General features: G+C 49.0%; 3 protein-coding genes across 9 annotated transcripts; all 3 read left to right on the plus strand.

Moving 5' to 3' along the window:
- Positions 1–1,399: 1,399 nt before the first annotated feature.
- LOC148838448 (zona pellucida sperm-binding protein 4-like) lies at positions 1,400–3,331 on the plus strand. Of its 2 annotated transcripts, none has more exons than XM_088911407.1 (9): positions 1,400–1,613; positions 1,689–1,876; positions 1,954–2,051; positions 2,128–2,255; positions 2,333–2,522; positions 2,610–2,757; positions 2,834–2,909; positions 2,993–3,115; positions 3,180–3,331. In XM_088911407.1, the coding sequence occupies exons 1-9, from the start codon at positions 1,400–1,402 to the stop codon at positions 3,329–3,331; spliced, it is 1,317 nt and encodes a 438-aa protein (XP_088767533.1). The 2 variants fall into 2 exon arrangements, with proteins under 2 accessions (XP_088767533.1, XP_088767535.1); XM_088911409.1 differs by having other exon boundaries at positions 3,195–3,331.
- A 2,282-nt stretch (positions 3,332–5,613) lies between these two features.
- LOC148838449 (zona pellucida sperm-binding protein 3-like) lies at positions 5,614–7,639 on the plus strand. The gene is made up of 9 exons (XM_088911854.1): positions 5,614–5,976; positions 6,047–6,165; positions 6,241–6,344; positions 6,427–6,604; positions 6,686–6,803; positions 6,927–7,012; positions 7,094–7,212; positions 7,312–7,437; positions 7,524–7,639. The coding sequence occupies exons 1-9, from the start codon at positions 5,614–5,616 to the stop codon at positions 7,637–7,639; spliced, it is 1,329 nt and encodes a 442-aa protein (XP_088767980.1).
- Positions 7,640–10,026: 2,387 nt separating this feature from the next.
- LOC148838450 (butyrophilin subfamily 3 member A1-like) lies at positions 10,027–17,997 on the plus strand. Of its 6 annotated transcripts, none has more exons than XM_088911513.1 (11): positions 10,027–10,130; positions 11,550–11,672; positions 12,008–12,138; positions 12,497–12,583; positions 13,971–14,123; positions 14,225–14,356; positions 15,337–15,456; positions 15,745–15,796; positions 16,191–16,217; positions 16,339–16,365; positions 17,148–17,997. In XM_088911513.1, the coding sequence occupies exons 2-11, from the start codon at positions 11,642–11,644 to the stop codon at positions 17,678–17,680; spliced, it is 1,293 nt and encodes a 430-aa protein (XP_088767639.1). In that variant the 5' UTR covers positions 10,027–10,130; positions 11,550–11,641; the 3' UTR covers positions 17,681–17,997. The 6 variants fall into 6 exon arrangements, with proteins under 6 accessions (XP_088767639.1, XP_088767642.1, XP_088767641.1 ...); XM_088911516.1 differs by having other exon boundaries at positions 14,237–14,356; XM_088911515.1 differs by having other exon boundaries at positions 12,497–12,574.
- The last annotated feature ends 1,155 nt before the right edge of the window (positions 17,998–19,152 follow it).

Raw genomic sequence — 19,152 nt, forward strand, 5'->3', positions numbered from 1 at the left:
GGCGACGTATATATACGTATAGCCGTAATTTCGCCGTAAATATACGTATATTCGACGAATCAATGCCCACTGGGTTAGTTGGACATAAATCCTATTTTAAAGATGAACAGGTTTATAGGCTTTTAAAACGGCCAAGGAAAAGATTACAGGATCTAAACACGTGCATTATTAGTCCACCACACCATGGCCTTTTCCCTATTGCCGTAATTAACGGTGCCCTTTAATGAAGTTTGGTCTTTTCCTCGACGTGTTTGTTTAAAGCGCAAAATGTCTGGTTTTTCTTGCTCAACATAACGGTCCAAAAGGGCCGTATCGCCGGCTTAACGGCAAAGGCCAATTTCCAGTGGCCGATGAGCAATACTGTGTTTAAAACAATCTGAAAGTACCGCTATTCTAAAGCGCCTCATAAAAGTGAATACAGACATTAATCGCGAACTAGACATGTGATGCTCCATGTGGACGGAATCGCTAAAACGATAAAGCCCTTTACATCCCTAAAACCAAAATGTGCTCCGTTCATTTGAAATTGATCATTCGAAGCTGCTGTCCACCACAGTAGTTTTTGAGTAGAACATTCGTTTATATTTTTGTTAGCTAAAATATTGTAATTGATCAAACGTGAACGCTAACGTAGTGTATTAACAGCACGTATTTATAAGCTAGACTTCTGCTCTTTCAGGGGGAAATTGCAAAACTTCGCTGGTTTCAGTGTTTAGGGAAAAACTGTAGAATACGAATGACACAAGGCAGAAAAACTCAACTGTACCGAACAGCTCGTCTGTCTCGGTCACAATCTCCGTAACTCACTAATTTGAACGTGCCAGCAAAATGTTTTTGGAGTGTAATGCATCTGCCTCTGCGTGCTTGTTTTTCCAAGACAATGCAAGAGACTCCTCGTTTGGATGACTGTAAGAGCAGCTGTATGCCCCTTTTATTATTTACATCTGTACATGAATATCACTGCCAACGATGAAGCCAGTGTGCATTGGTATTTCTATCAGTTAAAAACTGAAAACCGGATTTTTTTTGGCATATAACCAGAAAGTGAACCAACCGAAAATATCCCAAACTGCACGTCTCTGTTTATACCGCTCCTCTGTACCGTCAGTTCTTCTCTGAATCGGCTGATGGCACAGAGCGCTTACAGACGGATGCAGCTCTTTACTCAATAAGAGGTCAAACACATCGTGTTGAGATATTAGTCTAAGCCTCGCGATAGCTCGTTCCAGTCGAACAGGACGCTCCGTGATGAATCAGCTGACTCGGATGACTCTCTGAGTGTCCGAAGTCCTCGTGCGCGCGCTACAGCCCTCCAATCGCCGCCCTCAGCCAATCAGGGCGCAGCGAGTATTTCAGGAGCTGAGCGCCGCTTGTCTGCAGTTCCTCGGCGAGTTTCACGATGGAGAAGTCAATGAGCAGAGGGAGGATGGGGTTGTACATTGTGTTGTTTTTGCTATCGTTGGATTGTTCTTTAGCTCAGGTTCAGAAGTGCCTGGTTAATGACAGTGACAAGATAGCATGTGGTGACTTGACTATCGGTAAAAGTGACTGTGAAGCTAAAAATTGCTGCTTTGATCCGTCCAGCCAAAATCGCTGTTACTATGGGAATGAAGGTGGGTTTTTGGATCTTGAGCGTCTTCTATGATGAGCTTAACGGGCTTGGTTTACCAGCTCTTGCTTTCCTCCAGTGACTGTCCAGTGCACCAGGGATGGCCAGTTTGTGGTGGTCGTGTCCAGGAATGCCACCAGCCCTCAGCTGAGCCTGGATTCAGTCAGCCTGCAGGGGGGCAGGAGTGCCCCCTGTGGCCCTGTTGGCACCACTGCTGGCTTTGCCATGTTCCAGTTCCCAGTCAGTGCCTGTGGCACCAGCATGAAGGTGAGGGGCTTGATCCTTCAGCTGAGGATGTTGTTCCTGTGGGGATTCCTGACCTTGTTCATGTGTCCTTCCTCCAGATTGAAGGTGGTGCCGTGGTGTATGAGAACATGATGTCCTCAACCTTTGCTGTGATTGGGGGACCTGCTGGCTCCATCACAAGGGACAGTTTCTACAAGTGAGTGAGCGGCTGCTGCTTCCCAGAGTGCTCTGGTCTTGCTGGATCCCATGACTGCCTGCTTCTCTCTCTCCAGGCTGTTCTTCCAGTGCAGGTATGCAGACGATGACCTTGTTCCAGTGCAGGCTGTGGTCTACACGGTCTCCCCGCCCCCTCCGGCAGTGTCTCCAGGACCTCTCCGTGTGGAGCTCAGGATTGCAAGAGGTAGCTGTCAGGCCTTGGGCTGTGTGAGCCGAGTGTGTGGGGCTCCTGCTGAACCCCGCTGCTGCTCTCGTCCTCAGGAGAGCTGTATGACTCCTACTACAGTGACCTGGACTACCCTGTGACCAAGGTGCTGCGGGATCCTGTGTATGTGGAGGTCCACATCTTGAACAGGACTGACCCCAACATTGTCCTGACCCTGGGGGACTGCTGGGCCACTTCCACTCCCAGTCCTCTCAGCCAGCCCAGCTGGAGCCTTCTGGTTGCTGGGTAACCTGACCCCTGTGGCTCCGACTGGCTTGTCTCTGTAGTGTCCCCTTGTGGAAGAGCTCACCCTCCCTGTTGCTGTCCTTGCAGGTGTCCCTACGGAGGTGACAACTACCAGACCACCTTGATCCCTGTGGGTGGCTCCTCAGGGCTGCCGTACCCAACGCACTACCAGCGCTTCATGATTCAGATGTTCACTTTTGTGGATCCTGCCTCTCAGGTGCCTCTGATGGAGAAGGTAGGGAGCAGCTTGTGGGGAAGGAGGTGGTGGCTGGTCCTGGGCTGTGCAGTGACCCTTGCTCTGCTCTCTCCAGGTGTTCATCCACTGTAGTGCAGCAGTGTGCCAGCCGACTGCTACTGAGCGCTGTGTGCCCACCTGTGGCAGGAGGAGTGAGTTCTGTCGGGACGGGGCGGTTGTGTGCCAGTCAGCTGTGTGTATCCTTTCCTGATGCTGTTGTCCTGTCCTCTTGCAGGAAGAGCTGTTGCTCGCGTGGCAGAGGACTCCTCCAGAGAAACTGTGCTGGTGTCCAGTGGGGAAGTGATCCTGGTTGGATCTGAGCTTCCAGCTCTGGATCAGCTGGATTCCCATCCTGAAGGTGAGGGAGGGGGGTGGAGGCTGAGTGTCTGATCCTGTTCCCTGTGTCTGACCCCTCACTAAAGCTCTTCTCTCCACAGCACCCCGGTTCCTGAGCTATGGGCTGCCGGTAGTAGCTGCCTCCACTGTGCTTGTGGTCTCTTCTCTGGTGTTGGTGGCTGTGTGGAGATCTAGACCTCGCATCCAGAATACCAAGCTGAATCTGGAGTATGAATAAAGGCCTTGTTCTGAACTCCCTTGTGTACTGTTTTGGATGCTTCCCTCTTCCGTCAGCATGAAGTGCTGTAGTTCAGTGTCTATGTGAAGATGTCCCTGTAAGCCTCTTCAATGGCAGTGTTTTTCCATCTTTCATAGACAAATACTTGCACTAGTTCTTGGCCAATGCTTTTTCTTGGAGGCTGTGGTCTTAATGATATTCCTTCAACGGGCCTGGGTTCTAATTGACTGCACTTTGGAAGACCAAAGTTGGGGGGGCTCATCAGGGCTATAGGGCTCATAAACAATTCCTCTTTCATTCTCAGCCCCGTGCGCAAGTTGACAAACTAGCTCCCACTCCCTTCTGAGTGAGTTCACCCCACGCCCTCCTGTTCTACTTCTTTAGAACAACACACCAGGACCCAGCCAGCCAAACATTTCTAGTTTGATTACAATTAGTTTTTCCTTCAGCTACCTGTCAAAGCAAAATTTAAACCATGATTTAACTTGGGGACTAGTGCTGTGCATGAACAAAATGGTTGTAACTTTCACCCACTTCTCTACAGCCTGAGTCCAATAAAAGTGGTGGAGATGAGCCAGTTCCTAGCATAACTGAACATGCAAACTCCCCCGGAATGTACACTAGTCAGGAGTCCAACCCAATAGACACTCTTCAGATCAGTCCAGCTCTCTAAATCAACTTCAAATGACAATGTGTGTGTGCTATCGTCAAGACTTAAAGTAAAGCCATTTACTCCAGTAGTCCCCACAACCAACATTTCCACTGGGACACAGCTGGGGGACAAAACGCGTGTCGTCACTGCACACAGATCTGGAGAAGGAAATACTGTATCACTACGAGTTTGTCTTTTCACTAGAGCGACACATTCAATCCACGAAATATCTCATTTTCGGCAAATTCATTGAAATCATTTGTGCAAACCTTTCCTACATATCAACCGCCACAAAGGAGAAACACTCCGACGAAAATAAACGAGGAAGTGGAGTTCGCTGATTTAGAAGGTTTTAGAAATACAATTTGTAAGGAATAATAGCAGGCATATCCTAATAAGACATTTAAGTAAGAAGTCAATAATGAGATCTTATGATGTACTGTATGTAAAGTGAGACGTTTTCGGACCAGGTCTTATCTTTTCTCACTAGTTCACCTCTGATCAGATCATTCTCAACATCTGGTGGTCAGCAGGCAAAAGCTCTAACAGGAAATATTAGATGTACGTACCACAAAATACAGCCAGCGTCCTAGGGTAACTGACCGGGGTAAAGTTAGCTTGAAGTTCGAAAACGGTTTTGGCACGCCTGTATCGCTTTCACGAAACCTCCTAGGGTTACGAAAACACTTGCTTTGTGTATAAAGTACATTGTGACTGTTTTAACAGCCTTCATATTGTCGTTTTTATCACTTTTTCTGACCACGCACGAATATTCTTTTGTCCATATCTTCGCAATGGAAGCACAGAACGCCTTCAAACCAAATGCATTTTAAAGAGCACGACTTGTGGAAATTTCCACAGCCTCTACATCAAACTATCAGTGAGCTAATGATCTTTTTTGATAAAAAAGTTTTTTGAAACTGCTCAATACGGCTTCGTGCGAAAAACCCGTATATCACCATAGGAAGCAGAGCAGCGCAGTCTCCAATTACCCAGACTGTAAGCACGGGAATAAAGTTTGGTTTGATTTCTGAAACCCTTTCTTTATGTCCTGTTTTCACTCAGGTAAGGGTCAACTATATTCACAATACCGACAGCAGAAAGATTCCAATATTCTTTACTCAGCAGCTTATTAAAAACAGCTCCCATGATTTTCAAACCGATTTTTGACACAGAAGACCGACACAGCTTTGCGTTCTGACTCTCTTTTTCTCGTGCTTCTATTTAATGTGGCACTATGCACTGGGATAGGGGAGTGCTGTTCACAAGCCAATAGCTCGGTGACCTAAGAGGTGTCGTGAAAACGCTACAGGCGTGCCAAAATCGTCTTCGAACTTCAAGCTAACTTTACCCCGGTGTTTAACCGTAAGTATTCACTGTAAACAATGACCCGTCTTTTCAGGAGAAATTAGTCTCCATGATCCTCCTTCACTTGAACTATAACGGCTTTTCCACGGGGTTGATTCAATATCCTGTCCTCCTGCGTGTGAGCTGACAGAGTTCGGGTCCTCGTGAAAATCTTCACTCTGCGAACCTGAACGTCATCACGTGCGAAAGTCTCGGTGGCTTTAAAAGGAAGGAGCTCGCAAACAGCAGGTATCGTGGTTTTGCGAGGTGTTTTCATTTCGAGATGGGGTTTTCTAGTGGTCTTTCCTTTCGGCTGTTGACCTTGCTGTTCCTCGCAGTTCTGTGTGACGCTGCGCAATGGCGCGCCCGCGCTAACGTCCAATCCGGCATCAGGCGCAAGGGGGTCGCCTTTCTGGACTCGCCTCTGCTGCCGCGGCAGCAGAAGCAGCAGGTTATCCGGGCTGTGTCGGCGCAGTGCGGGGAGAGTACGATCGTGGTGCAGGTCAAGACGGACCTGTTCGGCACGGGGCAGCTGATCAACGCCTCGGATCTCAGCCTGGGAGACTGTGCGGTCACCCGGCAGGACACCGCGGCGCAGCTCCTGATCTTCGAGGCTGAGCTGCAGGCGTGTCGCAGTGTGCTGACGGTAAGTGGTTCTGCGGTTGGGCAGCTTCGGGTTCTCGGCTGTTGGGTGACTGGATCTGTGATCTGTCTAGACCGTGGATGAGCAACTGGTGTACGGCTTCTCTCTCCACTACACCCCGAAGCCGGTGGCCAACACCCCCATAGTGAGAACGAATGGCGCTGTTGTGGGTATCGAGTGTCACTACATGAGGTGAGTCCTGGAGGAGCAGCAGGGCTGACTGCCTGGAGCTTGACTCCCTGCTGACACCTGCCTCCTGTCTGCTAGGCTCTACAATGTGAGCAGCAATGCCCTGAAGCCCACCTGGGTCCCCTACACCTCCACCAAGTCTGCTGAGGATCTGCTGGACTTCTCCCTGAGCCTCATGAGTGGTAGGTCTCCCCCTGAGACGAGTCACGGTGTAGTTGGGTCAATGGGATGTGTGCTTGAGATTGGGGTTCCCTTCTCATCCAGATGACTGGAGCTCCCGGAGGTCCTCCAATGTGTTCTACCTGGGGGACGTCCTGAACATCGAAGCCTCCGTCACCCAGGCCAACCACCAACCCCTGCGGCTCTTTGTGGACAGCTGTGTGGCCACCTTGGTCCCTGACCAGACCTCCACTCCCAGCTACTCCTTCATTGCGAACTATGGGTGGGTGTGACCTCGGGTGGCTTGAGCTAGTGAACACTGCCTGCCGTCTCTCCAGTTCTACACTGCCTTCTCTCCTTTCAGGTGCCTGACTGATGCCAAATCCACAGGCTCCAGCTCGCGGTTCATGCCAAGAACCCAGGACACCAAGCTGCAGATGAAGCTGGATGCCTTCAGGTTCTATCAGGATGCCAGGAGCTCAGTGAGTACTTGATCCTGATCCCTTCTGCTTTCATGGGTTTGTGCCGGTTGTGAGAACAGCATGTCCATTACAAGCCCAAGATGGAGGCCTGGGTGTAGCTTGATCCACTCGTGCTCTTGGCAGATCTACATCACCTGCCACCTGAAGGTGACTCCTGCTTCCCAGAGTGTGGACCCCCTGAACAAGGACTGCTACACTGAGGGCAGCAGGTCAGTGAGGAGGCAGGGAGCTGCTGTGTCCAGCTGGTGCTCAGTTGAGGGAGCTGCTCTGACCCTGTGTCCCTGCTGTAGGTGGAGATCAGTGGATGGGAGTGACCAGGTCTGCAGCTGCTGTGACTCCAGCTGTGTGCCTACTGTACGATCCAGGTATTGGGGTGGCAGGAGCAGGAGGGACCTGGCTTCTACAGGGGGTAAGGCACCCTTCCTCTGCCACTCATGGCATGGATCTCCTCAGGGTAGTGGGGGTCAAGAAGTGGTCTACAGCCAGGCTTGTCCTGCTCTTGTTGCAGCTCCTGAGTGGGGAGCTGATGCCACTGTTGGTCCCGTGCTTGTGCTGCAAGAGCAGGTTGCTGAGAGGCCAGTGGAGGCAGAAGGCCAGAGCTCCCAGCTAAGAGCAGAGGAGGACAAAGCCGCAGGTACTGGCAGGAGGTGCTGTCATGTCAGCTGGCCCCTCTCTGTGGCAGTGCCCACTTGCTGAGGCTCCTCTGTGCTTTCTTTCCAGGCCTGCCTGTGGAGGCTGTGATCCTGGCTGGTGTGGTGACTGCTGTGGGGCTGGTCTGTGCTGCTCTGCTGGGGACAGTCCTGCACAGGAGGAAGCAACACAAACCCATGAACTGACTTGATGTGAACGAGGAATAAAGTGTCTTGACTTGACTTTTTTTGCCATGTTCATACTTTACCCACCCATGTTGCCCTGCAGCACCCAATACTGTCTAGGCCTCCTAACCCTTTACTATCATCTGGTTCTACTCTCTAGCAAGAAAGTTACATGTTTTGTACATGGAGAGCTGGTGTTTTTCTTCCGCTGGGTTTGTCAGACCCTTATAAGGATGTATTTAATTTCAGATGAGCAGGGACCTCTGCTCTTTGAGCCTGTGGTTTCAGTCTGACAGCTTGTCTATGGAGCAAACAGGGATACCAATTCTTGAGCTGCACGTTGCTCCACTGTAGCCCTGCTCAGAGAAGTGTACTCCATTCACTGTTGCTTCCCTTGCCCTGTAGCATAGCACCTTGAAATGGAGTAAAACTACGCTGGGCAGTCAATGAGCAAGGTCCCTGTCTCCGCTGTGACGTCAGACACGCTTGAGAGTCCCAGAAAATCCAGGGTTTTGTTTGGAAGCGGCGTAGTTACTAATTATTCCCATAAGATTATGCAGCTTTTAGGAAAAAATTCTGAATGTGAAGGAGTTCTTGATCCCTACTGGAGAAGAGATCTCACTTCATGAAGGTATGGTAGTGGATTCGCCAGGTCTCGCCACCCTCTCCCCTTCTGGGATTTCAATACAATCCACTACAAATAGTTTCAGTTTGCAATGGTCTTTCAGGAAGTTACTTCCATCAAGATGATGGATATTTATGAACTTGCATCTCTGTTTTTTTTTTTTTTTTTTTATTCTGTGAGAACAATAAGCCAAATATTCTTTTGGAAAGAAAGATGAGAACTCTGGTGTTACAATGTCAAGCGCCTATAATAAGCACTCCGCATCTTTTTAATTAAAATTGAGGTGAACGCTTATAAACTAAATGACGATTATTTTTTTTCGACCGCAGAAATATGACCCAGGATCAGCCTATGTGACACTAGAAAATCATCGAAGATTATGAATTAATGATAGACGTAGAAAGGGTCAAGCCAATATAACAGTGTAAATGAATTTGCTGTGAGATTTCAAGCTTCCAGGAAGACACACTCAGTCATTCATTACGTCAGCTGAGCTGTATCGTCTGGACTCTCCAGTTACAGGCGCATCAAATCACTTTGACCATTTCTATGTCAGTGCTGCAGTGCACTTAGAGACAAATGTAGCTCATCACTCGATGAGAGTCTAAACAATTCGTTTTGAATTGGAAACCTTAGTCTAACTCGCGCGATAGCTCGTTCCAGTCGAACAGGACGCTCCGTGATTAATCAGCTGACTCGGATGACCCTCTGTAAAAGGATTGTATTATATATGAGATGTAATAAATTCTTTTGTACAGTTATTACCCCTTGAGCTGTACATCTTTATGGTCCCTGGTATATTAACATAACCGCTGCCAGCTGTATAAGCTGGAATCTGCACTTTTCTGAGATTCTCTTCTGAATGCATGCTTTTGGCTGATTGCTGGGTTGTAGAAGGAATAAGGACTGAGGGAAGGACCCACTTTCCTTACACACGGAACTCTGTGGAAGAGAACATATCCAATGGATACTGGATTGGCGAATTCTGGGTTGGAGCTGTGATCCTCCAGTATCTCATGGAACGTGCTACTAGCTTTCGTTTTTTGGGACAAAGGTGATTGTGTCCACTCCAAGCCTATTCCTCCCCCTCACTCCAGATGATGTGCTCTGGAGTCTGAAAGCCCAAAGTGAGTAAACTCTTGCCCCTAGACAGGTGTGTTGAAGACCATTATGTGTTAGTTGGAGTGTCACTGTAAAACTATACCACAAATGTATTCAGAGTGGTTTGTTCTCCTCTGCCTTAACTTTCAAAGGGTGATATTAAACTGTCATGTCCCAGCTGGTGAGTTGCTGGGTCCCCTCTCCGCAGGAGGCGTCTGTCCATTCCAGTGACTGCCTGCTTCCTTGAGAAAAGGGGTTTGAGGTTTCCGGGGAGGAAAAAAAGGATTATAAAATGCCTCTTGCAGATCCACAGCATAATCTTCTACAGTGTTTACAAGTTGTATTGACGTTATCATGGGCCTTATAAACATTTACAGCCTATAACGAGGTACTGTACTCGGTTTACTGCTGTAATGCAGTATGCGCCCTCGCCGGTGCCACCTCAGGTCGGCCCCCCCCCACCGTCGGGGACTCGAACCCGGGCCTCCGACGTCACTCAACAGCGACCCAGCCGCTTGAGCCAAAGGGCGGTGACGTCACCGCGCTGGTAAGGCGGCTCTCACAACCAATGGAGGCCGTATGCCTTACCCTGCATTTCATACCATAGAGGGGCAAAGGTCAATGTTAACGCGGATAATAAGCGCTTGGGTGCCGTTAAAGCTTATATCAGTGCTGTCGCGTTAACGAGGACGCACCCAGCGGCGCAGGTCGAAAGTTGTCTCGGTGCTGCGGTAGGAAATGAAAGCCGGTTTCGGCTAAGCGAAGACGACGACGAAGACCGGAAAGGTGAGCGGCTTTTTTTCCCACTCGTTTGCCATCATTGATTTCGAAGGCCTGGGTGGTGCACGGTTAACAGCTGTAACCAGCACCGCATCGGACCCGTTCCTAATGTATCTGCTGCGCGGTACTGACGTACTATGTAATAATGCTGAATATTATATTTGCTAGCAGAGTAGTACACCGTTTTAGCTTCGTGAAGGTGTAAATGATAACAAGCGAGATAAGTGATTCGACTACATTCGCTTGTTAATGGGATGGATTCTGGCTTTTGAGCTGCTCGAGCGAGATGTACTTGGGAGTTGTGGTTCCATCTTCAAGATCTGGTTTAAAAACCGCGTTTCCGTCTCCGTCTTCGGGTTTATCGCGCCAAACGAATGAAACACGGCGAAATCACGTCCGTCTGTGACGCTGTGTACGGTAGCTGTTAAGTATGACTACATTTGAGAGGAAATCGGAGAAAATGCTCTCGTAAAAATGCCCGAACTACTTGTATCGGGTCGTGTATCTTTCCCAGCTGGCGATGGCCGGTTCTAGGAAACTATACAGCGATTTTTTTAAAAAACAAACACTGTCCTCATAACTATGAAGGTCTGGCAGCCAAGGTTTCAGGGTATTTACGATAGTTGCGCAACTTTATCTTATTGATAACTAACTGTAATAAAACACATTGCACCTACATACCTTTAACATTGCGTGTTGTTCACCTTTTATGGTATGGATATATTGAAATCCGAGGAAAACATCCACGTCCAAAACTTCTTTCACGATCTGCAAAAAAGTATTGACTAAATGTTGTGCTAGAAGCCACCGCAGACTTCACACGACGTGTTTCTAGTGACATGCAGTTAAAACGACGTGCTGTGTGTTGGAAAACGTGCTCTTTTACCATTTTATTTATAACGCTAACGCGAATTTGTGCTGTGCCGCTCCAACGACATTTTTGTGTCAATATTGATCGATTCACCGTTTCGTTCACTCAGTCAAATGTTTCGAAAACAAGATTCACATTTTACAGGTAAATATAGCTGTGAAAAAATAAATACAAAACTCGAAGCCCTTCACTAGTTCGTGTTATTTTAAACATCGGTGTTCATTTCTCACTTGTGACCTGGTTACCTGTATGTATAGCACTGAAAACGTGTCGTGTCATAAACTCTTAGATATATGATTACGGGCTGTACACTTTTATGACTGTTTTTATGACTTAATCGCAATAATCGACCGTCTTCGGCTGAACGTCAATTCCTGTCACTATAATAACCGGATTTTTTGTAAATACTTCTGACTTCCTTGATCCTCTGTGGGGCCGTTGGTCTTTCTGTCTCGGGGTGGCCTGAGGCGGTGTCCTCGCCCCAGCGCCGCCTCGGAGCTGAACTCCACGGGGATCGTCTCTGAGCCTAGTTTTGTCCACCCGTCCCGTCCCAGTGTCCACAGGAGGAAGTGAGCTCCGAGTCCCGTCCCAGAGTGTCCACGGGAGGAGCTGAGCTACCTGTCGCTGATCTATAGCAGTGGTGAACATGGCCAGGAAGATCGTGGGGAGAGGCAGGGGTAATGTCTCGCATCTGTCCTCCAGAGGGCTCCTACCCTGGGTTTGTTGCGATTGAGAACTGGTTTAGTACTGTGTCGCGGACAAACTTGAGCGGTCATGTTCGTTGCAATTAGTCTTAAGGTTGCAATTGACCGATAGAACTTTGTCTGACGTCACCATGGTGCGATGATGATGTTATACACAGTTGGCGTGTCGGTCTTGGTCCCGCAGGAGACACAGTCTGCGCGGACAGGCTCTGGCCACAGGAGGGCGCCAATATGCACACGACCTCATGAACAAACTCGAAGAATTAAGTAAAAGGTGTTTTAGGGTCGGCATCTCTCTTACTCTGCAGACTCGCTCAGAGTTCTGAACGAGCACTGGACCGCGGTCAGCAGTGTGCCCTGCCGCATGACCAGCGAGCAGCTGGAGAGAGCCATGGCAAACGGGTCAGAACCCTGGGTCAAACCGAACCTGGACGGCAAGGTAAATAGTTTCTTTCTGTCTCCAGTGTATAATTAACTGCAGGGTATCTGGGAAGGGTTTTATTTTTAGGAGAAACTGTCCTGGGTTGTGGGGCACTTGCCTTAATCAGGCAGCAAATAGGAACTTTAATTGAGCCTTAATTGCTTAATTGATCAAGTCTTTGAAAATCTCTTAATTAAGTCTTCTGATGGAGAGCTGAGGAGGTTATTGCTCCCCACCTCCGAATCCCCAGCAATCCCAGAGTGGGGCTGTAATCCACTGGCCAGGCCAGAGTTGTAATCCACTGGATAGAGCAGGGCTGTAATCCACCGGCCAGGGCGGAGCTGTAATCCACTCCCTCGTGGTTCTTTGTTCTCAGTCACCCAGCCTGGATGCACTGCGCAGCCTGGAGGAGTGTGTGAAGGTCATCACACAGCTGGCTCAGGACGTTGAGCAGGTGTGCAAGGTGTGGAGAGGAAGACCGAGGGAAGGGGAGGGCGTCTGGGTCAGAAACAAGTGTGGGCGGTTTAATGGCCAGTAGTGGTGGGGACAGTGATCTGTGTCTGGACTTCCAGGTCCTGCTGACTCCTGGACCTCCTGCGCAGCTCTCTTTTAGTTTTCTGGACCCTTATTTCAAGGCCTTATTTCCTTCCTTGATCTGAACTGTCTTTCCATTCTCAAAATAGTGAAGATTTCAAACCACTGCATGAGCAAGGGAGTTGTCATGTGATAAGACATCTGCAGTTTCACTGAAGCTCAGCAGGAGTGAGCCTGGCCAGTACCTGGATGGGAGACCTCCTGGGAAAGCTAAGGTTGCTGCTGGAAGAGGTGTTAGTGGGACCAGCAGGGGGCGCTCACCGTCCTTTGTATGAGGAACCGTCCTTTGTATGAGACATAAAACATGGCTCCTCACTCTCTGAGTACATTAAAAATTCTAGGGCATTTCTCAAAAAGAGTAGGGGTGTTACCTGGCATCCTGGCCAAATTTCCCATTGGCTTATACCAATCATGGCCTCCTAATAATCCCCCTCTCTGAACTGGTTTCATCACTCTGCTCTCCTCCCCACTGAGAGCTGGTGTGTGGGGAGAGTACTGGCGCACTATGGCTGCCGTCGCATCATCCAGGTGGGGCTGCACACAGGTGGTGGGGGAGGGGATCCCCATGACCTGTAAAGCGCTTTGAGTGGAGCATCCAGAAAAGTGCTGTATACTGTAGGTGTCAGGAATTAATATTATTAAGGCGGAATTGAAGAAGTCAGTGGTGGGGCTGAAACGCAGAGCTCAGGGAGCAGGAGGGGCCATGCTGAGAGGCAGAGGGAGACGCGGGAGGAGGAGTCAGGACCAATGTTCCCTCTAAGCTGTTATGAAATCAGCGCACATACGATAATAATAAAACAAACACGGTCGTCAATTGAAAAATGTTAAGTTGACCCCATGAGACTGGCTGCGAGAGGCCCAACTTGGCTGTGTGCGTTATTACTGCTACTCGATCATCGATATCTGTGCTCTCGTCGTCTCGTACCTCCCTGCTCATGCTCGCTCCACACTCAGTCTCCCTGACTGGGCTCGTTGAATCGCCGTCCCGGCCTTTTGGATCTCGATGCTTCTATGAGAGTGACTATATTTGCAAAAAATAATCTCGGCTTTACAATTTTATTTACACTCAATTTAGTGTGCACAAGTTTTTGTCATTGGGGAAAAAATTGGCACAACGTTAGATTTTTGCGCACGCAAGGCATTAAAAATTAGAGGGAATGTTGGTCAGGACTGCGACGGAGACGGGCAGCAGGAGGCAGGAGAGCGCAGGGGCCAGAGAAGCGTGTTTCAAGCAGTGGCTGTTCAAATGTGTGCAGTGCGGCAGTGAGGGAGGGGGGAGACAGAAGGATGCCGGGAGGAGGACCCCCAGCCCAGGGCAGGAGGGGGGCGCCACCACCGGCCCGGGGACATGGCGCAGCCTGGAGGAGAGTCGCCGGCTCATCCTGCAGTGGGCAGCCGAGCTGGACAAGGTGAGAGACAACGGGCTGAGGTCTCCAGGGATCCGGGACCTTGTAGGTGTTGTCCAACTGAAAATCCATCTTCCCATCTTTCACCGAACCACCCCTGTCAGCTTTGTCCGCAGAAGCCCAGGCCAGAGGTCCGAGATGCAGGAGGACACAAGGATGTGGGTGACAAGCAGAGCAGGGAGACAAAACGGCAAAGGATCATGGATTGGGCCCGAGAGCTGCAGTCTGCATCAGAGGTCAGAGGTCGTGGGGTTTTGGTCATGGAAAAACAGGGCACTTGCATTCAGGGCCTCAGCACACGTTCGAAAGTCCCATACACAATGATGGCAGAGTCCCTGTTAATGTCTTAAAGGGGACCTGCAACGCTATTTTTATATTTCAGGGTTAGAAAGAATCGGCATTGATGAGTGCATTTCAAACCACAATGTATGTAAAATGTACACAATAACAATTCAAATCACAAAATAGGTGAAATTTCCAGATAAGCACAGCAACCTGAGGTCTGCAACTCAGAACGAGAAAACAAAACATCTGGTGAAGTGGCCCTTTAACTGTGTAAACAAGCAGGCTTGAGAATGCATGTCTTTTAATCCAGTAGAAATATTGCTCGCGAATTTTAGACGGTTTTGCCAAAAAATACTACTTCCTTGTTAACTCTGCATGCAGGTCACATCTGAACATCTCTGCAGTGAAATGTGTGCAGCACAACTTGTACTTATTCACTTGTACATCACATTCCATTAGTCATTACAGTGACTAGTGAGCAGGAAGGGCTGTTTCACATTGCAGTTCGTAGGAACTCTCACTCTCGCCCGTGGCAAGATCAGGGGTTTGTGACAACAACAGCGACCATATAATACTTTCACACAGTTCACAATTTTGTGCTTAGTTCTCAATTTGTAAAATTTTGCGACACCGTCAATTAATTTATATTGTTATCGAGATTTAATAATGGGTCTGGGAAATGGGGACCACAGTTCCCCTTTAAGAGAAATAAATCCAAAGGTGACTCAAGAACCAAACCAGTGCGCTGACTGCTGAGCTGCCTCTCATGGTGTCATTGTGAAATCCAGATTCGGTCTGTGGATGTCTTTGAGCTCCACAGGATGTTAGACTGGTCCCTCACTTCTGGGCTCGTCAGTTTTGACTTGCTGGGTAAGTTCTTTTCCCCTCTAGTGCTAGTCTCTCTCACGCTGGGTGTGTCTGTGTTGTGCAGGTCCACTCTATCTCTGAGGAGGAGGTGAGGCAGATCCTGAAGAAGGGCATGAGGAAGAGGAGCCTGGCCCCTGTCCTTCCTCTTCTGGAGTTCATCACCTGGTCGCTGCTCAGAGAGGAGGTGAGGGTCCAGTGGCCATCAGCCTTATAGGAGGTGGACCCTGCAGGACATGTTGCAAAAGCAAAACTCTTATTTTAAAACATACATATCAAGCTTTAGTTATAAAGGTGTTAAAAATATCCCTGACATTAGGATGCTGCAAAAGGGATTCTGTAGTTAGATTACAGAAACCAGAGTCCACTCAGGGAAGGAAGAATCAGTGTGGACAACTAGATGCAAAGTCATTCCAGGTCCACTCCTGCCCCTCACTCTGCCTTCCCTCACTCTGACTGCCTTCTCTTCTCACAGGGGGACGTGCCTCAGCTCTGGTTGTCTGCCAGACAGAGGGCTTGGAAAACGGGTGAGTGCATTGTCCTCCTCCCAGCCCACACCTCCGGGTCGGAAGAAAGGGGAGACTCTTCTCGGTATATACTGTAGATATACCGTTAAAGCTGTTATGAAATCAGCGCGCATAGGAAATTGAACAGCGCCCAAGAAATTCAATTCCCAAAAAGATACGATAATAATAAAACAAACACGGTCGTCAATTGAAAAATGCAAAATTGACCCCATGAGACTGGCTGGTATAGAGAGAAAAACCTGGGACAGAGCGCTGTCCGCAGGAATGTACCCAGAAGGCACCAAAGTTTGGCCTTGTACAGGAAGTGTTTGCAGTGATTCCGATAACAAACTGCTTCGTGCTTTGCCTTGACTTGTCTGATTGATCTGTTTTTGTGTTCCCTGTTCTGAAACAGGTTCGCCAAGATACATCCCCCACTCAGGTAATGACTGAGCTACTCTGTACAACAGACAAGGGCTGTTTCGGGGACGGTTGGGGAAACCTCACGGAGCTGTAACACGCTTGTTAAAGAAGTGCCTTCCTGTTTTGTTTTGTTTTTTCAGTCTGGACATGGATCTGCAGCGCTGTAGGTACTGTCTGATTCACTGCTGGTTTTGCACTCTGTGTCATGTGACACTGTGCAGCATCATCCACTGCAATAACATTACAGCGACTGGCACAGGCTGGTCCTCGTGGCCCATTACTGTGGCCTCCCTGTGCATTTTTCCCTGGTTTACTGTGTTTCACTGAGTTTTATCAGCCTTTCAACACTTTTCTTCACACTGAATGCTGTCGGGATTTTCCCTTGCGAATGCCTGCGATTGTACTACACTGCACTGCTGATCCATAACAGTGGCTTTTCAAGGGTTAGGGGGTCTCATCATAGTAGAACTTTAAGAAAGCACAGCAAAAAGAAAAAAAATTTGTGTAAAACTCTCAGGAGAAAGGTATTCAATAATACTTAAAGATGGTATTTTTTTCATAAAGAATCCAAGCAATTCTAATTGGATTATCTTTGAGTTCTCGGTCATTGCATTATAAAGATAATTAATAGTCAGCAGCTCTGGACCATTGACTCGGGTGTCTAGAAAATATATTGCTCATACTTCCTTACTCTTCTTGCTATAGGAAAAGCTCTGAGTGTAGATGTGACTGTGAGCTGTTGAGCGTATGTGCGACTGTGAGCTGTTGAGTGTACTGTAGGTGTGACCGTGAGCTGTTGAATGCTGTATCTGTTACACCACAATTGCAAAGGCATTTGCTTTTTTTGGCCGATTACACTTGTGTGTGACCAACGGGGAGGGGGTCCTGCTGTCATTTTGGTAGGTAACTCCAATGCCTGAAGTTCAGTGCCTGTTGTATGTTATCCCAGCCGAAGTGGAGCTAGATCCCAAGACCAGCCACTCCTGGCTCGTCCTCTCCGAGGAGAACAAGACGGTGGAGCTGGGAGACTGGGAGAGCAGTGCTCCCGATGGGCCTCAGCGCTTCGACAGCACTCCATGTGTCCTGGCCTGGGAGGGCTTCTCCTCTGGGCGACACTACTGGGAGGTGGACCTTCCAAACAGTGGAGGCTGGAAACTGGGGGTGACCTCCTCCTCCTCCAAGAGGAAGGGCCCCGTGACCACGCACCCCCAGGGAGGCTACTGGCTGCTTTGGTGCAGCACGAGGACTTTCAGGGCCTGCACAGAGCCCCCCACAGAGCTCCCTCTCTCGCTGCTGCCGCAGGTCATGGGCGTCTACCTGGACCACGAGGAAGGCCAGGTGTCCTTCTACAACGCAGAGACCCAGTCCCACATCTACACCTTCTCCGACTCTTTCCTGGAGAAGGTCTATCCGGTGTTCGCTGTCCTGGAAGCCAAGGCCAGGCTCACAGTCAGGTCCCCCAGAGGTTCCACCAGGCTTTAGCCAAAACCAGGCGTCCCCTTCCGGTTCTCGGTGGGTGTCTGGGGGTCAGGTCTTCTGTGAATCGGCTTCTGAAACTCTGCTCGGACAAATTTCTGTTTCAGACAACTATGTGAGGACTGGAAATCCCTAGAACCAAGCAGAGGAAAAGGAAGCCGTCACACAATGCGTACAGCCAGCCCGTGCGCCCATCCTGTCTGCTATTTTACATCTTCATGACCATGTGAGCTGTTGAGTGTACGTTGGGTTATGAGGACGGTCTGGAATGGACGTCTCTAATGCAAATATCCCAAAAATAAAAAAAGGTGAGAAAATAAGAAGGCCATGGATTTTTCAGAGCCTTTCCTCTCCCACACTCTGGTGCAGCGTGAACCTGTGAGACGGGAAGGGCTGGTTGCGGTTATGAGGTCATACTTCATACAAAGGGCAACAACCCTTCCAGAGTCATTCAGGCACACAAAGAACTCCATCTGTACCTTTCTCCCCTGTAGAAAACTGCACTCTGGCCCGAGACTCTGAACAGATTAGCCAACAGGAGGCCTTCTGAGGCTATTGTACAATCCCATACAGCCAGAGCACAGAGCCTGTTTAAACAGCAGCTCTGGGAGCTGGCAGTCCGGACCTCGAGTCAGAGTTCATTGAAGTCGTGGCCGATATGCGATGTCAGACATTGAGGAACACACACCTGTTTATAACATGACTGCTTATCAGGATTCCTGCTGTTTGTGACTTATAGAGAACTTCTCAGAGCTAAATGTGCTGCAGGGAAGCTAATGACCGCAAGGCACTGAAGATGTACTTTTGTTTTGTAAAGTAGAGTGTTTTATCTGCTTTCATTTGTAAGAAATGCAATAAAAAAGAAAAGCAAAAACGGTACAGTTGGCAGGTTTGCTGGAGACCTGCCCTCTCCCTTTTGTGTAACCAGTGCTGGTCAGCTTCCCACAGCAACTTCTCAGAGCCGAGCTGGAGGCTCGGAGGAGGTCCGGGAGCGGCTGAGCTCCGTGACGTCACGCAGAGGCGCCGAGTGCGCGCCTCTCTGCAGGATGTCGGCTCAGCCGCGCCTCTGGAAGGAGAGGACAGCCCGAGGCGGGTTCTTCTGGTGCAACGGGGACCCCTGGTGGCCAGAACAGCAATAGCATGTCAGTGAAAAGACTCAATTTAACACCTTGCAATAGAAACCGATCGCGCAGGTCATATTACAGACAGCTGGGTTATGTCATCTTCGAAGTCCCACACTGTAGCAGACGGTCTTTTTCTTTCTTGTAAGCAGTTCCGATTTACAGATCGTAATTACTAATAGCAACTCGGCAGCTCCTGTACCCCCAGTATGGGAAGAAGTCAATCTTACAACAGCCGAGAACAGTTTTTTTTGTACCCACAGTAAACTCCAGAGCTCCGGGCTTTCCTTTCAAGGTCTCGCTTGGTGAAAGCGCTTTTGCGTTTCTTAGTGCACACAAAGGTCTTTCCTATGTAAT

The sequence above is a fragment of the Atractosteus spatula genome, chromosome 3 (assembly GCF_055471065.1).
Source record: "Atractosteus spatula isolate fAtrSpa1 chromosome 3, fAtrSpa1.hap1, whole genome shotgun sequence".
NCBI classification, from domain to species: domain Eukaryota; kingdom Metazoa; phylum Chordata; class Actinopteri; order Semionotiformes; family Lepisosteidae; genus Atractosteus; species Atractosteus spatula.